The sequence below is a fragment of the Heptranchias perlo genome, chromosome 44, assembly GCF_035084215.1.
Source record: "Heptranchias perlo isolate sHepPer1 chromosome 44, sHepPer1.hap1, whole genome shotgun sequence".
NCBI lineage: Eukaryota > Metazoa > Chordata > Chondrichthyes > Hexanchiformes > Hexanchidae > Heptranchias > Heptranchias perlo.
The window spans coordinates 2,722,390-2,737,026 of NC_090368.1; the positions used below are offsets into that span (position 1 = coordinate 2,722,390).

Below are 14,637 nucleotides of genomic sequence, written 5' to 3' on the forward strand. Positions count from 1 at the left end.
GCCAATACCTGGGGGAATATATTTACCATTGCACCATAACACAGCAAGAGTCAATACCTGGGGGAATATATTTACCACTGCACCAGAACACAGCAAGAGCCAATACCTGGGGGAATATATTTACCATTGCACCATGACACAGCAAAGGTCAATACCTGGGGGAATATATTTACCATTGCACCATAACACAGCAGGAGTCAATACCTGGGGGAATATATTTACCACTGCACCAGAACACAGCAAGAGCCAAGACCTGGGGGAATATATTTACCACTGCACCAGAACACAGCAAGAGCCAATACCTGGGGGAATATATTTACCATTGCACCAGAACACAGCAAGAGTCAATACCTGGGGGAATATATTTACCATTGCACCATAACACAGCAAGAGTCAATACCTGGGGGAATATATTTACCATTGCACCATGACACAGCAAAGGTCAATACCTGGGGGAATATATTTACCATTGCACCATAACACAGCAGGAGTCAATACCTGGGGGAATATATTTACCATTGCACCATGACACAGCAAAGGTCAATACCTGGGGGAATATATTTACCATTGCACCAGAACACAGCAAGAGCCAATACCTAGGGGATATTTTTCTCACTCTGCTCCCCAAAAATATATATATATATATATTTAACAACAATGCACTTTGGATCTTTATGTGTACAAAGGCAAGTCAAAAAGATTTATCAAAAAGAAAAGTTCCAACAAGACTTGCCAAGTATCTGCACCTCTGATTTCACTCAGAGTCCAAAACTGCAAAGGACTGACAGTATTTAAATCTTCTTCAGTGTTTAATTCAGTTTGATCTCTCTCTCTCCACTGTCCAGGCCCCACCATCTGTCCCTCTGTGAGACAGACACTGCACAATAGCCCTTGATAGACTCCAGCTCTCCAATAGATCCAATTACACATTCTGCCAACAAGGGGCTCCCTTTTCAATTGGTGGATATTCTGGGACGTGCCCTTCCCCCACACTTCTGGTCTCAGTAATCACAGCACGCCAGATTAATGTAACCGCAGCCACATCGGCGAAGGAACTGGTTAATAGGAACTGGTGAGGACTTCCAGAGTCTGTCAAAGGAAGAGGGTGGGGGGTGAGAATATTGCTAAACAGGAACACAATCCTCTCACCTCCAACCTCTCTCGCTGTCTTGCCCTCTGAGCTTCTCACTTCTTTCTCACTCCCTCTCTTTCCCCCTGTCTCTCTCCCTCCCTCCCACTGTCTCTCACATTCTGTCTCTCTTTCTCTCCCCCTTTCTCACTCCCTCTCTTTCCCCCTGTCTCTCTCCCTCCCTCCCACTGTCTCTCACATTCTGTCTCTCTTTCTCTCCCCCTTTCTCACTCCCTCTCTTTCCCCCTGTCTCTCTCCCTCCCTCCCACTGTCTCTCACATTCTGTCTCTCTTTCTCTCCCTCTCTTTCCCCGTCTCTCACCCTCCCTCCCACTGTCTCTCACATTCTGTCTCTCTTTCCTTCTCTATCCCTTGTCTCTCTCACTCCCTCTCTTTCCGTCTCTCACCCTCCCTCCCACTGTCTCTCACATTCTGTCTCTCTTTCCATCTCTATTTCCCACTCTCATTGATCCTACTGTGGTCAGTGATCCTCTGTCCTTCCCTCTCTTGCTCCTCCTAAACTCCCAATACCCTGCCTGACGCACTCTAAGGATGTCCTTTATTGTTTAAAGTCATTGTTTCTCCATGTAAATTATCCCTGATTTTCAGTTGGCCTGACCTTGGCTCCTCTGGCTGGCTGAATGATGATTCATTAACATTCATCTGCCTTTCAATGATTCAAGGGACGAGTGTTATGCAAAATATACTTCACTTATTTCAGAACAGATGGTTCAGTGATGTAATTCACACTGATTTTCACCATCTTATAAAGTGTACAAGGCATCACGAGAGTGTTGCATGATTCATCTATCTCCCTGCTTAAATGAATAAAGCCAAGCTAATTTTTTCCCCATAAAATTGGTGTCCCTTTAAGATATGGCAGTGCAAGATTTATTGTACAGCGCTGTTAGTTGCAGTTGGAAGGGGGTCAAACTTGAAACATTTGATGCCCCTTTCCAATTTTTACCCCTCCTCTCCTGAAATGTATTGACTTTTGCTTGGGCACTGGCTACCCCGCCCGGCCTCCCACACCTCATCCAACCGGGCGGGATTCATGTGAGATCCTAGACAGAGTGTGGACTGAATATTCGACCGCGGGGGGCGGCTTCACGGTCAGCCTGACCCTGCCCCCCCCCCTACTCAACACGCACACACTTCTTCCAGCAGGGATCAGTACAGGACATCCAGAAGTGGGATTCTAAGGTATTTTTTCCCTCCCAATCCAAGTGAATTGCTTTAGCTGCTGGTTTGGATGGCAACCAACAACCAACATCGCCTTTAATGTGGTAAAATGTCCCCAAGGTGCTTCACAGGAGCCATTATCAGACAAAATTTGACACCGAGCCACATAAGGAGATATTAGGACAGGTGACCAAAAGCTTGGTCAAAGAGGTGGGTTTTAAGGAGCGTCTTAAAGGAGGAGAGAGAGGCGGAGAGGTTCAGGGGCTAGGCAGCAGGAGGCACGGTCACCGATGGTGGAGCGAAGAAAATCGGGGATGCGCAAGAGGCCAGAATTGGAGGAAATTATAAAGTGCACAAGGCATCATGAGGGTGTTGCATGATTCATCTATCTCCCTGCTTAAATGGATAAAGCCAAGCTAGTTTTTTCCCCATAAAATTAGTGTCCCTTTAAGATATGGCAGTGAGAGATTTATTGTACAGCGCTGTTAGTTGCAGTTAGAATGGGGTCGGAGTGAAAACTTGAAATCTTCGATGCTCCTTTCCAATTTTTACCCCTCCTTGGAGGGTTGTAGGGCTGGAGGAGGTTACAGAGACAGGGAGGGGGCGAGTGCCACGGAGGGATTTGAACATGAGGACAAGAATGTTAAATTTCAGGCGTTGCCGGACCGAGAGCCAATATAAGTCAGCGAGCACAGGGTGAACGGGGCTTGGTGCGAGTCAGGATACGGGGCAGCAGAGTTTTGGATGAGCTCAAGTTTACGGAGGGTGGAAGGTGGGAGGCCGGGCAGGATCAGATGCCATTTTACACCGCGTGGAGCCTGGCATGTGTTTACTTGATGCCAAGTGGCAGGAAATTCAATGGAAACACAAACACAAAAAAAAAAATTAATCTTCAAATGAAGCTGGTCCAGCTCCAAAGGCCTCCCTTACACCAAGACTACAGGTGGCATGGTGTGATGCCAACCACCCTTTTGTTGCTGCTTGGCCCATCTTGATGCCCGGGTAAGACTGTAGACACTTTTAGTCTTTGGCAACACTGACACCTACTCATGGAGTACTGGTATTACTGATGAGGGAGTCTCACGATGAGAAATACTAATTCCTTTGGGGTTCCGGGGCAGGCTCTTGGCTTAAATATGCTGTGAGTGCTGTGGAGGGGCAGGACCTGGAAACGCACGGTTTTCAGGTAGAAGAGCCATGGGAGGCCAGTTTTTAATAAGGCCTGGGGTAAGCCGGATAAGGCCCCTAATGTTATAAAGAGGGATTGGCGGGAGAACTCCCCCCTCCCTCCTTTCTACCCAACGATCTGGAAGCCAGGTAGGGGCGAAAGGGGGCTTGCCAAGGTCTCCAGGCCAATTTTGGGTGGGAGTGCAGAGGGGAATCACCCTCTCCCTTGCCCTGGTCTACGTGGAACATTCCAGAACCACCAAAAAGGAGGCCTGAGCAATTGGAAGTGAGAGGGGTACCAGCACAACATCAGTGTCGACGGCAGGGAGAGCTTTAGGCCGATGCCACGAGCTGGTGATAAATGGCAGTGCCAACCAGTACCAGCACCGGTGCGGAGATCTCCCGAAGGAGAGATGGCAGTGGTGGAACCATCTGTTATCAGTGGATGAAAAAGTTATAAACTTCTCACACAGTTATTAAGTAAACAAATGGATTAACAGTACTTTGTCATCTTTGCTTTGACTCCCTTCCCTCATTGTCTCACTTACCACCTTCAATCAGGTTCAAATCCCAGATTTTGGCGCAATTTCTAACCACAGCCTCTCTTTTGACCGGGGTCCTTCCATCAGACCACCAGGGTTAATGTAGAAGGCTCTGATGATGGGGCCTGAAGCTGGAACATTAGATTCTCTTTTCTCCTGCAGAAGCCGATAAGAGTTGCTGCGTATTTCGGGCCTTTTCCATCCATAGTTCACCTTTCGAATGTCGGCAGTTTATAATATAAGGCAGGTCACACCCATTGTGGGATATTGAGAGTGTTGAAACAGTGTCATTATCTCAGCCTGGCTCACGCTCCCATCTCTGAGTCAAAAAGTTGGGGGTTTGATCCGCAACTCCAGGACTAGAGCCCGTCATCCAGGCTGACGCCCCCAAATCTCGTCGGAGGGAGTCTTTCGGGTGGGACGTTAAACCGAGAGACCCTGCCGGGCGGACGGAGGAGGTCCCACGGCACAATTGGGAGGAAGGGCGGGGAGAGTTCTCCTGGTGCGCTGGCCAACGTTCCTCCCTCAACGGGCACCGCCAAACGCTGGTCACTCAGCCTGATGCTGTTTTTTTTGTGGGATCTTGCTGTGCACAAAATGGCTGCCACACTTGCCCACATTACGATTGTGCGCGATGCACATTGGCCCCTGGTCCTGTGATGGGACGAGGGAGGCTAACAACTTATTAAAATGTTAGACATAAAATGCCAGGGCTTGGTGCCAGCCAGCCAGAGCCCCCCTCCCTCAGAGTAGAGGGTCCCTGACACGGGCCTAGCCCAGGGGGGGGGGCTCCTTGTACCCTCAGCCCCTGCCATCACCTAGAGACAGCTCCATGGTTACAGTAACCAAGCAGTGACGTGCGCCCCCCAGGGTCGCCATGGTGAGCCCCAGGTGCCGCGCGCCCACTGGTTCTCCGCGCACCACGTGCTCAACCCCGCCCCGGTCGCCGCTGCGCCTGCGCGGTCTCCACGGTCAACGCAGCCCGCAGCGAGATGGCGGACTCGGGGGCTGAGGTTCCTCCTCCCTACGGGATGGGGACGTACGACCCGAGGGCGCTCAACAGCCAGCAGCAGAACAGGCTGTGGGAGTTCAAGGTGATGTACGCACTTGGTCCGCCAGCACCCTCCGATGTGGGAATTAAATTCAAAAAAAAATACAAAACGCACTGGCGCACCCGTCGCCATAGTGACACCGCGCTTGCCAACGGGGCAACCAATCACAGTACAGGTCCGGGTGATTGACGTCCGAGCCAGCCAATCGTAACCGGGTGGGCGGGATTACTGTAATTAAAGGGGAAGGCAAGTCCTGTATTTTTTAATTTGATGCAGTTGTTCTCGATTTTTCTTCCCCCCACTTTAAAGAACCACATTTGGTTAAAGGGGAAAGGAAATAATAGGGAGTTATTTACAGAGTAAAGCTCCCTCTACACTGTCCCATCAAACACTCCCAGGGCAGGTACAGGGTTAGATACAGAGTAAAGCTCCCTCTACACTGTCCCATCAAACACTCCCAGGGCAGGTACAGCTCGGGTTAGATACAGAGTAAAGCTCCCTCTACACTGTCCCATCAAACACTCCCAGGACAGGTACAGGGTTAGATACAGAGTAAAGCTCCCTCTACACTGTCCCATCAAACACTCCCAGGGCAGGTACAGGGTTAGATACAGAGTAAAGCTCCCTCTACACTGTCCGATCAAACACTCCCAGGGCAGGTACAGCACGGGTTAGATACAGAGTAAAGCTCCCTCTACACTGTCCCATCAAACACTCCCAGGGCAGGTACAGCACGGGTTAGATACAGAGTAAAGCTCCCTCTACACTGTCCCATCAAACACTCCCAGGGCAGGTACAGGGTTAGATACAGAGTAAAGCTCCCTCCACACTGTCCCATCAAACACTCCCAGGGCAGGTACAGGGTTAGATACAGAGTAAAGCTCCCTCCACACTGTCCCATCAAACACTCCCAGGGCAGGTACAGGGTTAGATACAGAGTAAAGCTCCCTCTACACTGTCCCATCAAACACTCCCAGGGCAGGTACAGGGTTAGATACAGAGTAAAGCTCCCTCTACACTGTCCCATCAAACACTCCCAGGGCAGGTACAGGGTTAGATACAGAGTAAAGCTCCCTGTACACTTGTGTGGGACTTGAACCCATAACCATCTGAATCAGAAGATGAGAGTGCTACCAAGTTAGACACAGCTGACCCCTTAGTAGGCTACAGATATTGGAGGTTCTAGTGTAATATGTACTCTGGAGCTTGAGTTATCAGTTTACATTCGGGCACATTTTCTTGTTAATGATCAAGGGTCATTTCTATGCAGGACTGAGGAAGAATTGCTGGATGAAGGCAGGTTCAGTTTTGCCCTAATGCTTTGAAGTAATTTCTGATAGTTCAATCTGTTTCTTTCTTGGTTCCAGATAAACACTCGAATTGCGAACGAATACTACTTGAGGAACCATCCAGAAGTGGATGTGCTGCTGGGAGAGTTTATGAGGTGAATAGAGCAGTTTGTAAATAGCTGATTACGGAATGTAGCAGGGCCACAGACCGAGGGTTATAACTAGGATAATGAAGAAGGGGTGGGATTTAGGAGACACTTTAGACACTGAGTTGTTACAACATGGAATGCCTTAAGATATTGAGGCAGTGAGCGTGACATCAGTTACAAGCTGTAATGACAGCTCCCAGGAGAGATTACAAACTGTAATTTCGGCTCCCTGAGTGATTACAAACTGTAATATCGGCTCCCTGAGTGATTACAAACTGTAATATCGGCTCCCTGAGTGATTACAAATTGTGATATCGGCTCCCTGAGTGATTACAAACTGTGATATCGGCTCCCTGAGTGATTACAAACTGTGATATCGGCTCCCTGAGTGATTACAGACTGTAATATCGGCTCCCTGAGTGATTACAGACTGTAATATCGGCTCCCTGAGTGATTACAAACTGTAATATCGTCTCCCTGAGTGATTACAAACTGTAATATCGGCTCCCTGAGTGATAACAAACTGTAATATCGGCTCCCTGAGTGATTACAAACTATAATATCGGCTCCCTGAGTGATTACAAACTGTAATTTCGGCTCCCTGAGTGATTACAAACTGTAATATCGGCTCCCTGAGTGATTACAAACTGTGATATCAGCTCCCTGAGTGATTACAAACTAATATCGGCTCCCTGAGTGATTACAAACTGTAATATCGGCTCCCTGAGTGATTAGAAACTATAATAAGTGCCTCAGCTGTAATCTCATCTCCTGCTTTACATTGATTGCTATTGGTCACCAGATTAGCTCTTTTTTCCTCACACAAATGGACTTTGAAGGTAGATTCAGACAAAATCCATTAAATGATTCCCTTGCACCATTTCCTTTCCAGGTCTGTGCTCCAAAAGAGACCAAAAAACATTCGGGAATTTGCCTCTGGTGAGTTTTAATTCCACGGTTGCAATTTGAAACCTGCACAAATACCGAACTGAAGCAAACTGTTATCCCCCTGCCTGTTGTATCAGCTAGGCACAGTGTGGGTTAGATAGAGTAAAGCTCCCTCTACACTGTCCCATCAAACATTCCCAGGGCAGGTACAGGGTTAGATACAGAGTAAAGCTCCCTCTACACTGTCCCATCAAACACTCCCAGGGCAGGTACAGCACGGGTTAGATACAGAGTAAAGCTCCCTCTACACTGTCCCATCAAACACTCCCAGGGCAGGTACAGCACGGGTTAGATACAGAGTAAAGCTCCCTCTACACTGTCCCATCAAACACTCCCAGGGCAGGTACAGCACGGGTTAGATACAGAGTAAAGCTCCCTCTACACTGTCCCATCAAACACTCCCAGGGCAGGTAGTTCCCCCAGGTGTGGCACTGAGCAGTGGAGAGCAGAAACATCCCAGGTTCCTTCCCAGGCCTGTGTTGAGTGAGCTGAACTCTGCCCAAGCTGGCAGGCAAGGCTGTTGCTGGCCTCAGTGCCCCTAGGTTAGGGAAGGGGAGAAGCAGCAGCCAGGGCACCTGGCTCCTAATCACTGTCCCACGTCGCTCTGTTGGAAAGTGCGTGTTGAGTGAGCTCAGGATCAGGCCTGTGATTTCCCCCCCGCCGTGGTTGAATATCCTGGCAGCACCGACAGGTATGGAGAGTGGGCATGGAATGTTCAGCACTGTAGGCCAGGGCGTGTCCGTGCCTTTGGGGGCGCGGGGGCAGAGTCACAGTGGCCGATTCACCCTCTGTGTCCTCTCTGCCCTGCAGAATACTACACCAATGCCAAGCTGCCGGAGAGGATCCTTCGGATACTGCAGGAGCGACAGCGGGCAATGAGTTGAAGTGACTCGCAGGGAGCGCGGCCTCCTCGCTGAGGATCTCCGAGCTAAACCGCACGTGAAATTTAACGCGCTCTGCTCGGCGCGCTGGCAATCTGACAGGTGGAGACGATTAAAACGCTACGTTCTGTGTGTTCAATGTGACTCGCTTTGTGTAATGGGTGAGCTTTTAACATCAGAGGGTGACTGAGTCAACACAGCACTGTCTCCCCCCTCCTCACGGGGCACTGTCTCCCCCCTCCTCACGGGGCACTGTCTCCCCCCTCCTCGCGGGGCACTGTCTCCCCCCTCCTCACGGGGCACTGTCTCCCCCCTCCTCACGGGGCACTGTCTCCCCCCTCCTCACGGGGCACTGTCTCCCCCCCCCTCCTCACGGGGCACTGTCTCCCCCCTCCTCGCGGGGCACTGTCTCCCCCCTCCTCACGGGGCACTGTCTCCCCCCTCCTCACGGGGCACTGTCTCCCCCCTCCTCGCGGGGCACTGTCTCCCCCCCCTCCTCACGGGGCACTGTCTCCCCCCTCCTCACGGGGCACTGTCTCCCCCCTCCTCACGGGGCACTGTCTCCCCCCTCCTCACGGGGCACTGTCTCCCCCCTCCTCACGGGGCACTGTCTCCCCCCTCCTCACGGGGCACTGTCTCCCCCCTCCTCACGGGGCACTGTCTCCCCCCTCCTCACGGGGCACTGTCTCCCCCCTCCTCACGGGGCACTGTCTCCCCCCCCCCCTCTCGCGGGGCCCTGTCCCCTCCCCCTCCTCGCGGGGCCCTGTCCCCCCCCCTCTCGCGGGGCCCTGTCCCCCCCCCTCTCGCGGGGCCCTGTCCCCCCCCCCTCCTCGCGGGGCCCTGTCCCCCCTCCCTCTCGCGGGGCCCTGTCCCCCCTCCCTCTCGCGGGGCCCTGTCCCCCCTCCCTCTCGCGGGGCCCTGTCCCCCCTCCCTCTCGCGGGGCCCTGTCCCCCCTCCCTCTCGCGGGGCCCTGTCCCCCCCCCCCTCCTCGCGGGGCCCTGTCCCCCCTCCCTCTCGCGGGGCCCTGTCCCCCCTCCCTCTCGCTGGGCCCTGTCCCCCCTCCCTCTCGCGGGGCCCTGTCCCCCCTCCCTCTCGCTGGGCCCTGTCCCCCCTCCCTCTCGCGGGGCCCTGTCCCCCCCTCCCTCTCGCTGGGCCCTGTCCCCCCCTCCCTCTCGCTGGGCCCTGTCCCCCCCTCCCTCTCGCTGGGCCCTGTCCCCCCTCCCTCTCGCGGGGCCCTGTCCCCCCCTCCCACACACATGGTGTAGGCCTGGCAGAGCCCAGATCCGATCCCCGGTCTGTGCTGTTAGTTGGTCCCAGTGGGGGTCGGGGTAGGGGGGAGGGGGGCTGGATGAGCAGGATATCTGGCAACGGCACCCGGGTGGGGTGGAGGGGGTTAAGGCAGGGGATTAAAAACTCAGCCAGGGGTTTCCTGGTCCGGGTCACTGTCCAGTCACCACTGCTGGAAAGTGCAGCCGGAGAACGGGTGGTTTGATGAAGCACTTTGTGCAGATGGAGCCTGGACTCGTCGGTGGACGGGACGAGATGTACAGAATGAAGGACAACTATCAGCAGTGCAGCGCTGCAGATTTATTCACAACAGGGACGCCCGCGTTGACTGGGAAAGAAAGACTTGCAATCAGCGCCTTTCACGGTCTCGGGACGTCCCAAAGTGCTTTACAGTCAATTAAATACTTTTCGACGTGTAGTCACTGTGGGAGATAGAGGAGGTAAACTCCACCCTCTTCAGCTGACCCTTCCGATTCCCCGCAATCCTTCAGCGCGCGGGCGAGAAGGGCCGCCAGCGTCCGGCTCGGCGGGGGTGGTGGGGAGGGGGCTGGGTTCTGTGCCTCCCCCTCGTTCCCGTCCCCTCTCGACGGAGGGGGCTCAGTGTAAAGCCCGGCTGGGGGGCACGGGCCAGTTCAGCAGCTTGGGCCTCACCTCGATCCTCTCCGACATCAGGTTGGGGTGGATGATGAAGTCGGGCAGCCAGCGTTGGTTTATGGTCACCCCGGCAGCCTCCGGGTTTCTTAAACGTTAAAAAAAAAGAAACGATCAGAGATCACCGCGCGGGACAGCGGTTAAACACGTAACTCAAGCACGTAACTCAGTAACAACTTCCCCGTTTAAGGAGAAGCTAGATAAGTACATGAGGGAGAAAGGAATAGAAGGATATGCTGATCGGGTGAGATGAAGTAGGGAGGGAGGAGGCTCGTGTGGAGCATGAACACCAGCATAGACCAGTTGGGCCGAATGGCCTGTTCCTGTGCTGTAAATTCTATGTAATAACTTGCATTTATATAGCGCCTTTAACGTAGTAAAACTTCTGAAGGTGCTTCGCGGGAGCGATTATCAGTCAGAATTTGACACCGAGCCACAAAGGGAGATATTGGGACAGGTGACCAAAAGCTTGGTCAAAGAGGGAGGTTTTAAGGAGCGTCTTAAAGGAGGAGAGAGAGAGGCGGAGAGGTTTAGGGGGGGAATTCCAGCGCTTAGGGCCCAGGCAGCTGAAGGCACGGCCGCCAATGGTGGGTGGGGGGGCGCGAAGGGAGTGGGGGACGGACAAGAGGCCAGAATTGGAGGAGGGCAGAGATTTCGGAGGGTTGTCGGGCTGGAGGAGGTGACAGAGATAGGGAGGGGAGTGCACGAGGGACATGGAGGGATTTCAACACGAGGATGAGAATTTTAAAATCGGGGCGTTGCCGGACCGGGAGCCGATGTAGGTCAGCGATGACGGGTGAACGGGACTCGGTGCGAGTTTGGATACGGGGCATCAGAGTTTGGCAATTCACGGCCACAAGTCTCTCGCTCAGCCCCCGTTAGCGGAGGGAGACTCACAGCGCAGAACAGGAGAGCCGAGAAGCCAAAATCCACATCACCGTTTTCCAGACAGCGACGTCCTTTCAGGTGGGTCAGTTCGCTAAATCTCTCCCAATTAGATCATGGCTGATCTGCATCTCCCCGCCTTTGCTTCCGTAACACTTAATCCCCAAAACCTATCAATCTCAGTCTTGAAAGCACCAATCGATCCCCGGCCTCAACAGCTTTTTTGGGGGAGAGAGTTCCAGATTCCCACTCCCCTTTGTGTGAAGAAATGCTTCCTGACATCACCCCTGAACGGCCCGGCTCTAATTTTAAGGTTCTGCCCCCCTTGTTCTGGACTCTCTCCCACCAGAGGAAATAGTTTCTCTCCATCGACCCTATCGAATCCTTTAATCATCTTAAACCCCTCGATTAGATCACCCTCTGCACTCGAGGGATTATACAGCAGGGTTATTAAGCTAGAGGTGGGTGGCGTCCTCACTGCTTGCCGAACCCATGCTCTTATGGAGTTCCTCCGTGCTAATGTAACAGGAGGTGGGGTGGGGGGGGGCTGCAGAACCCCCTCCCCTCGGGTTGGCTCAGCCTGAGAATCGCGCGGCCAGTGGGCCACTTCATGCAGCTCCAAGCTCCCACAGCAGGTGGCAGCAAATCCGGCAATCGAGCAGAGAAGGTTAACGGGGAGGTTTAACAGAAGTGGTCACAATCATCAGGGGTTTCTGATAGAGTGGATCGGGGGGGGGGGGTGGGGGGGAAGTTGTTTCCCGCTGGCAGGAGGGGGCGGTAACCAGAGGGCACAGACTCAGGATAATTGGCAAAAGGAAAGGAGGCGAGATGAGGAAGATTATTTTACGCAGCGGGTTGTTCTGATCTGGAACGCGCTGCCTGAAAGGGCGGTGGAAGCAGATTCAATAATAACTTTCAAAAGGGGAATTGGATAAATACTCGAAAGGGAACAATTGCAGGGCTACGGGGGAAAGAGCAGGGTGCGGGGGGTAGTGGGACCAATCGGACAGCTCTTTCAAAGAGCCAGCACAGGCACGATGGGCCGAAAGGCTGCTTTCTGTGCTGTATGATTCTACGAGGGAGAAGGGAATAGAGGGATACCAGTTTGGGGGGAGAGCGTCATTAGTAGCGTATAAACACGGTTGTGCGCTATAAATTCCACGCCATTTTTTTTAACCCTTTGTTTCCGAGCGCTCGGCTGACACCTACTCATACACCAGTTGGACAATCTGCCCCGGCCTGGCGTTGGGGTCCTCGGGGGGCGGGGGTGGTGGTTTCTCCAGGGCGGCTTGGAGCTGGCTCTGGAAGAAATGCTTCCCCGCTGTCACGGTGCCCAGCATCTTGGCCACGCATTTCTTCTCTGCAAGGAGCGGGGCGGGAGAGAAGAAAAAAAAATAAAAAAACCACACAAACACAAGAGTCAGCTCTCCCCGCCCGTGGGGCTTTCAAACGGCAGACACGGCGAACAGGTCACGGGTTCAGGCCTCCCCCTCCTTCCCCCGGCCAGTATTCCCCTCCTCCCTCCTCGAAGCCGCCAATCCTCGCAGTTTTGGGGCTTCCGTGCGCACCAGTCGACCTCCCCAAGGACCATGCCCCAGCCTCGTTCTCCCATCCCCCACACACACACACACACACACACACACAGTGACCGCTGTTGACCTGAGCAAAGGCCAGCTATTCGCCCTTGGGGTGATACCGCGCGGCCCGGCCTCGCTCTCTTTCCTTGCTCGACATCCACAGCTCCCAGTAGGAGTCAGCGATCAGGAGCAGCGACCCTGCGCGCGCCCCCCCCCACCTTCCCCTCCCTCTCGAACACAACAACACCGAGGCCAATTATTCCATCCTCCGGGCGCCATATACAATATAATCAGTGGAACACAGGAACAGCAGGAGGCCATTCAGCCCCTCGAGCCCGCTCCGCCATTCAATTAGATCATGGCTGACCTGCATCTTAACTCCATTTACCCGCCTTAGCTCCGTATCCCTTGATACCCTTACCCAACAAAAATCTATCCATCTCAGTCTTGAAAGCTTCAATTGACCCCCCCAGCATCCACAGCCTTTTCGGGGGAGAGAGTTCCAGATTCCCACTCCCCTTTGTGTGAAGAAATGCTTCCTGACATCACCCCTGAACGGCCTGGCTCTAATTTTAAGGTTCTGCCCCCCTTGTTCTGGACTCTCTCCCACCAGAGGAAATTGTCCCTCTTCATTCTACCCTGTGTTTATCACCTCGATTAGATCACCCTCTATACTCGAGGGAATACAAGCCTAGTCTGTGCGACCTGGCCTCGTAATTTAACCCTTTTAGCCCCGGTATCATTCTGGTGAATCTGCGCTGCACCCCCTCCAAGGCCAATATATCCTTCCTGAGGGGACGGTGCCCAGAACTGAACGCAGTATCTCCAGATGGGGTCTGAACAAGGCTCTGTACAACTGGAACATAACTTCTAGTTGAGATAAAGGCCAACATTGCATTAGCCTTTTCGATGACCTTTTTGTACTGTCCCTGAGCTTTTAGATGGTGTGGGATGCTCGAGGCACAATGGGCTGGACCTTGTGATGTTAGGATACAGATGTTTGCATCCACCTGGATAATGCATCCATCATACGAGAGCAGGTCAGAGGCTGGGTATTCTGCAGCGAGTGACTCACCTCCTGACTCCCCAAAGCCTTTCCACCATCTACAAGGCACAAGTCAGGAGTGTGATGGAATACTCTCCACTTGCCTGGATGAGTGCAGCTCCAACAACACTCAAGAAGCTCGACACCATCCAGGACAAAGCAGCCCGCTTGATTGGCACCCCATCCACCACCCTAAACATTCACTCCCTTCACCACCGGCGCACTGTGGCTGCAGTGTGTACCATCCACAGGATGCACTGCAGCAACTCGCCAAGGCTTCTTCGACAGCACCTCCCAAACCCGCGACCTCTACCACCGAGAAGGACAAGAGCAGCAGGCACATGGGAACAACACCACCTGCACGTTCCCCTCCAAGTCACACACCATCCCGACTTGGAAATATATCGGCCGTTCCTTCATCGTCGCTGGGTCAAAATCCTGGAACGCCCCTTCCTAACAGCACTGTGGGAGAACCGTCACCACACGGACTGCAGCGGTTCAAGAAGGCGGCTCACCACCACCTTCTCAAGGGCGATTAGGGATGGGCAATAAATGCCGGCCTCGCCAGCGACGCCCACATCCCCAGAAAGAATTTTTTAAAAATCCATGATCCTACATGTATTGCCAGGGAAGGTGTGGGGGAGGGAGATGTACACGGAGACAGTCGCTGAGAAAGGGCTCAATCGAGGGACTCTGAGGGGAGGGGTCCAGGAGGGAGCAGGGCATCCGATCAACTCCTCTCCGCCAGTCAAATGAGGGAGAGGGCCGTGGCGGGGGGAGACACTATAGCGGATACTGGCTCCCACCCCCCCCCCTCCCCTCCCTCCAGCGAAGGCCCTCCCCAGTAGCCTCAC

At 53.4% G+C, this 14,637-nt stretch overlaps 1 protein-coding gene across 1 annotated transcript; it reads left to right on the forward strand.

Moving 5' to 3' along the window:
* Nucleotides 1–4,967: 4,967 nt before the first annotated feature.
* Nucleotides 4,968–8,477, forward strand: LOC137306737 (RIIa domain-containing protein 1-like). The gene is made up of 4 exons (XM_067976104.1): nt 4,968–5,113; nt 6,439–6,515; nt 7,402–7,448; nt 8,268–8,477. Exons 1-4 carry the CDS (start codon nt 5,012–5,014, stop codon nt 8,339–8,341), a joined length of 300 nt encoding a protein of 99 aa, XP_067832205.1. The 5' UTR covers nt 4,968–5,011; the 3' UTR covers nt 8,342–8,477.
* Nucleotides 8,478–14,637: the final 6,160 nt, after the last annotated feature.

Excerpts from the sequence above, each read along its gene's own strand:
- LOC137306737 (XM_067976104.1), top strand. The coding sequence starts at position 5,012 with ATGGCGGACTCGGGGGCTGAGGTTCCTCCTCCCTACGGGATGGGGACG. Across the intron at positions 6,516-7,401 it reads CTGCTGGGAGAGTTTATGAG|GTCTGTGCTCCAAAAGAGAC; the intron begins GTGAATAGAGCA and ends TTTCCTTTCCAG. Across the intron at positions 7,449-8,267 it reads CATTCGGGAATTTGCCTCTG|AATACTACACCAATGCCAAG; the intron begins GTGAGTTTTAAT and ends TCTGCCCTGCAG.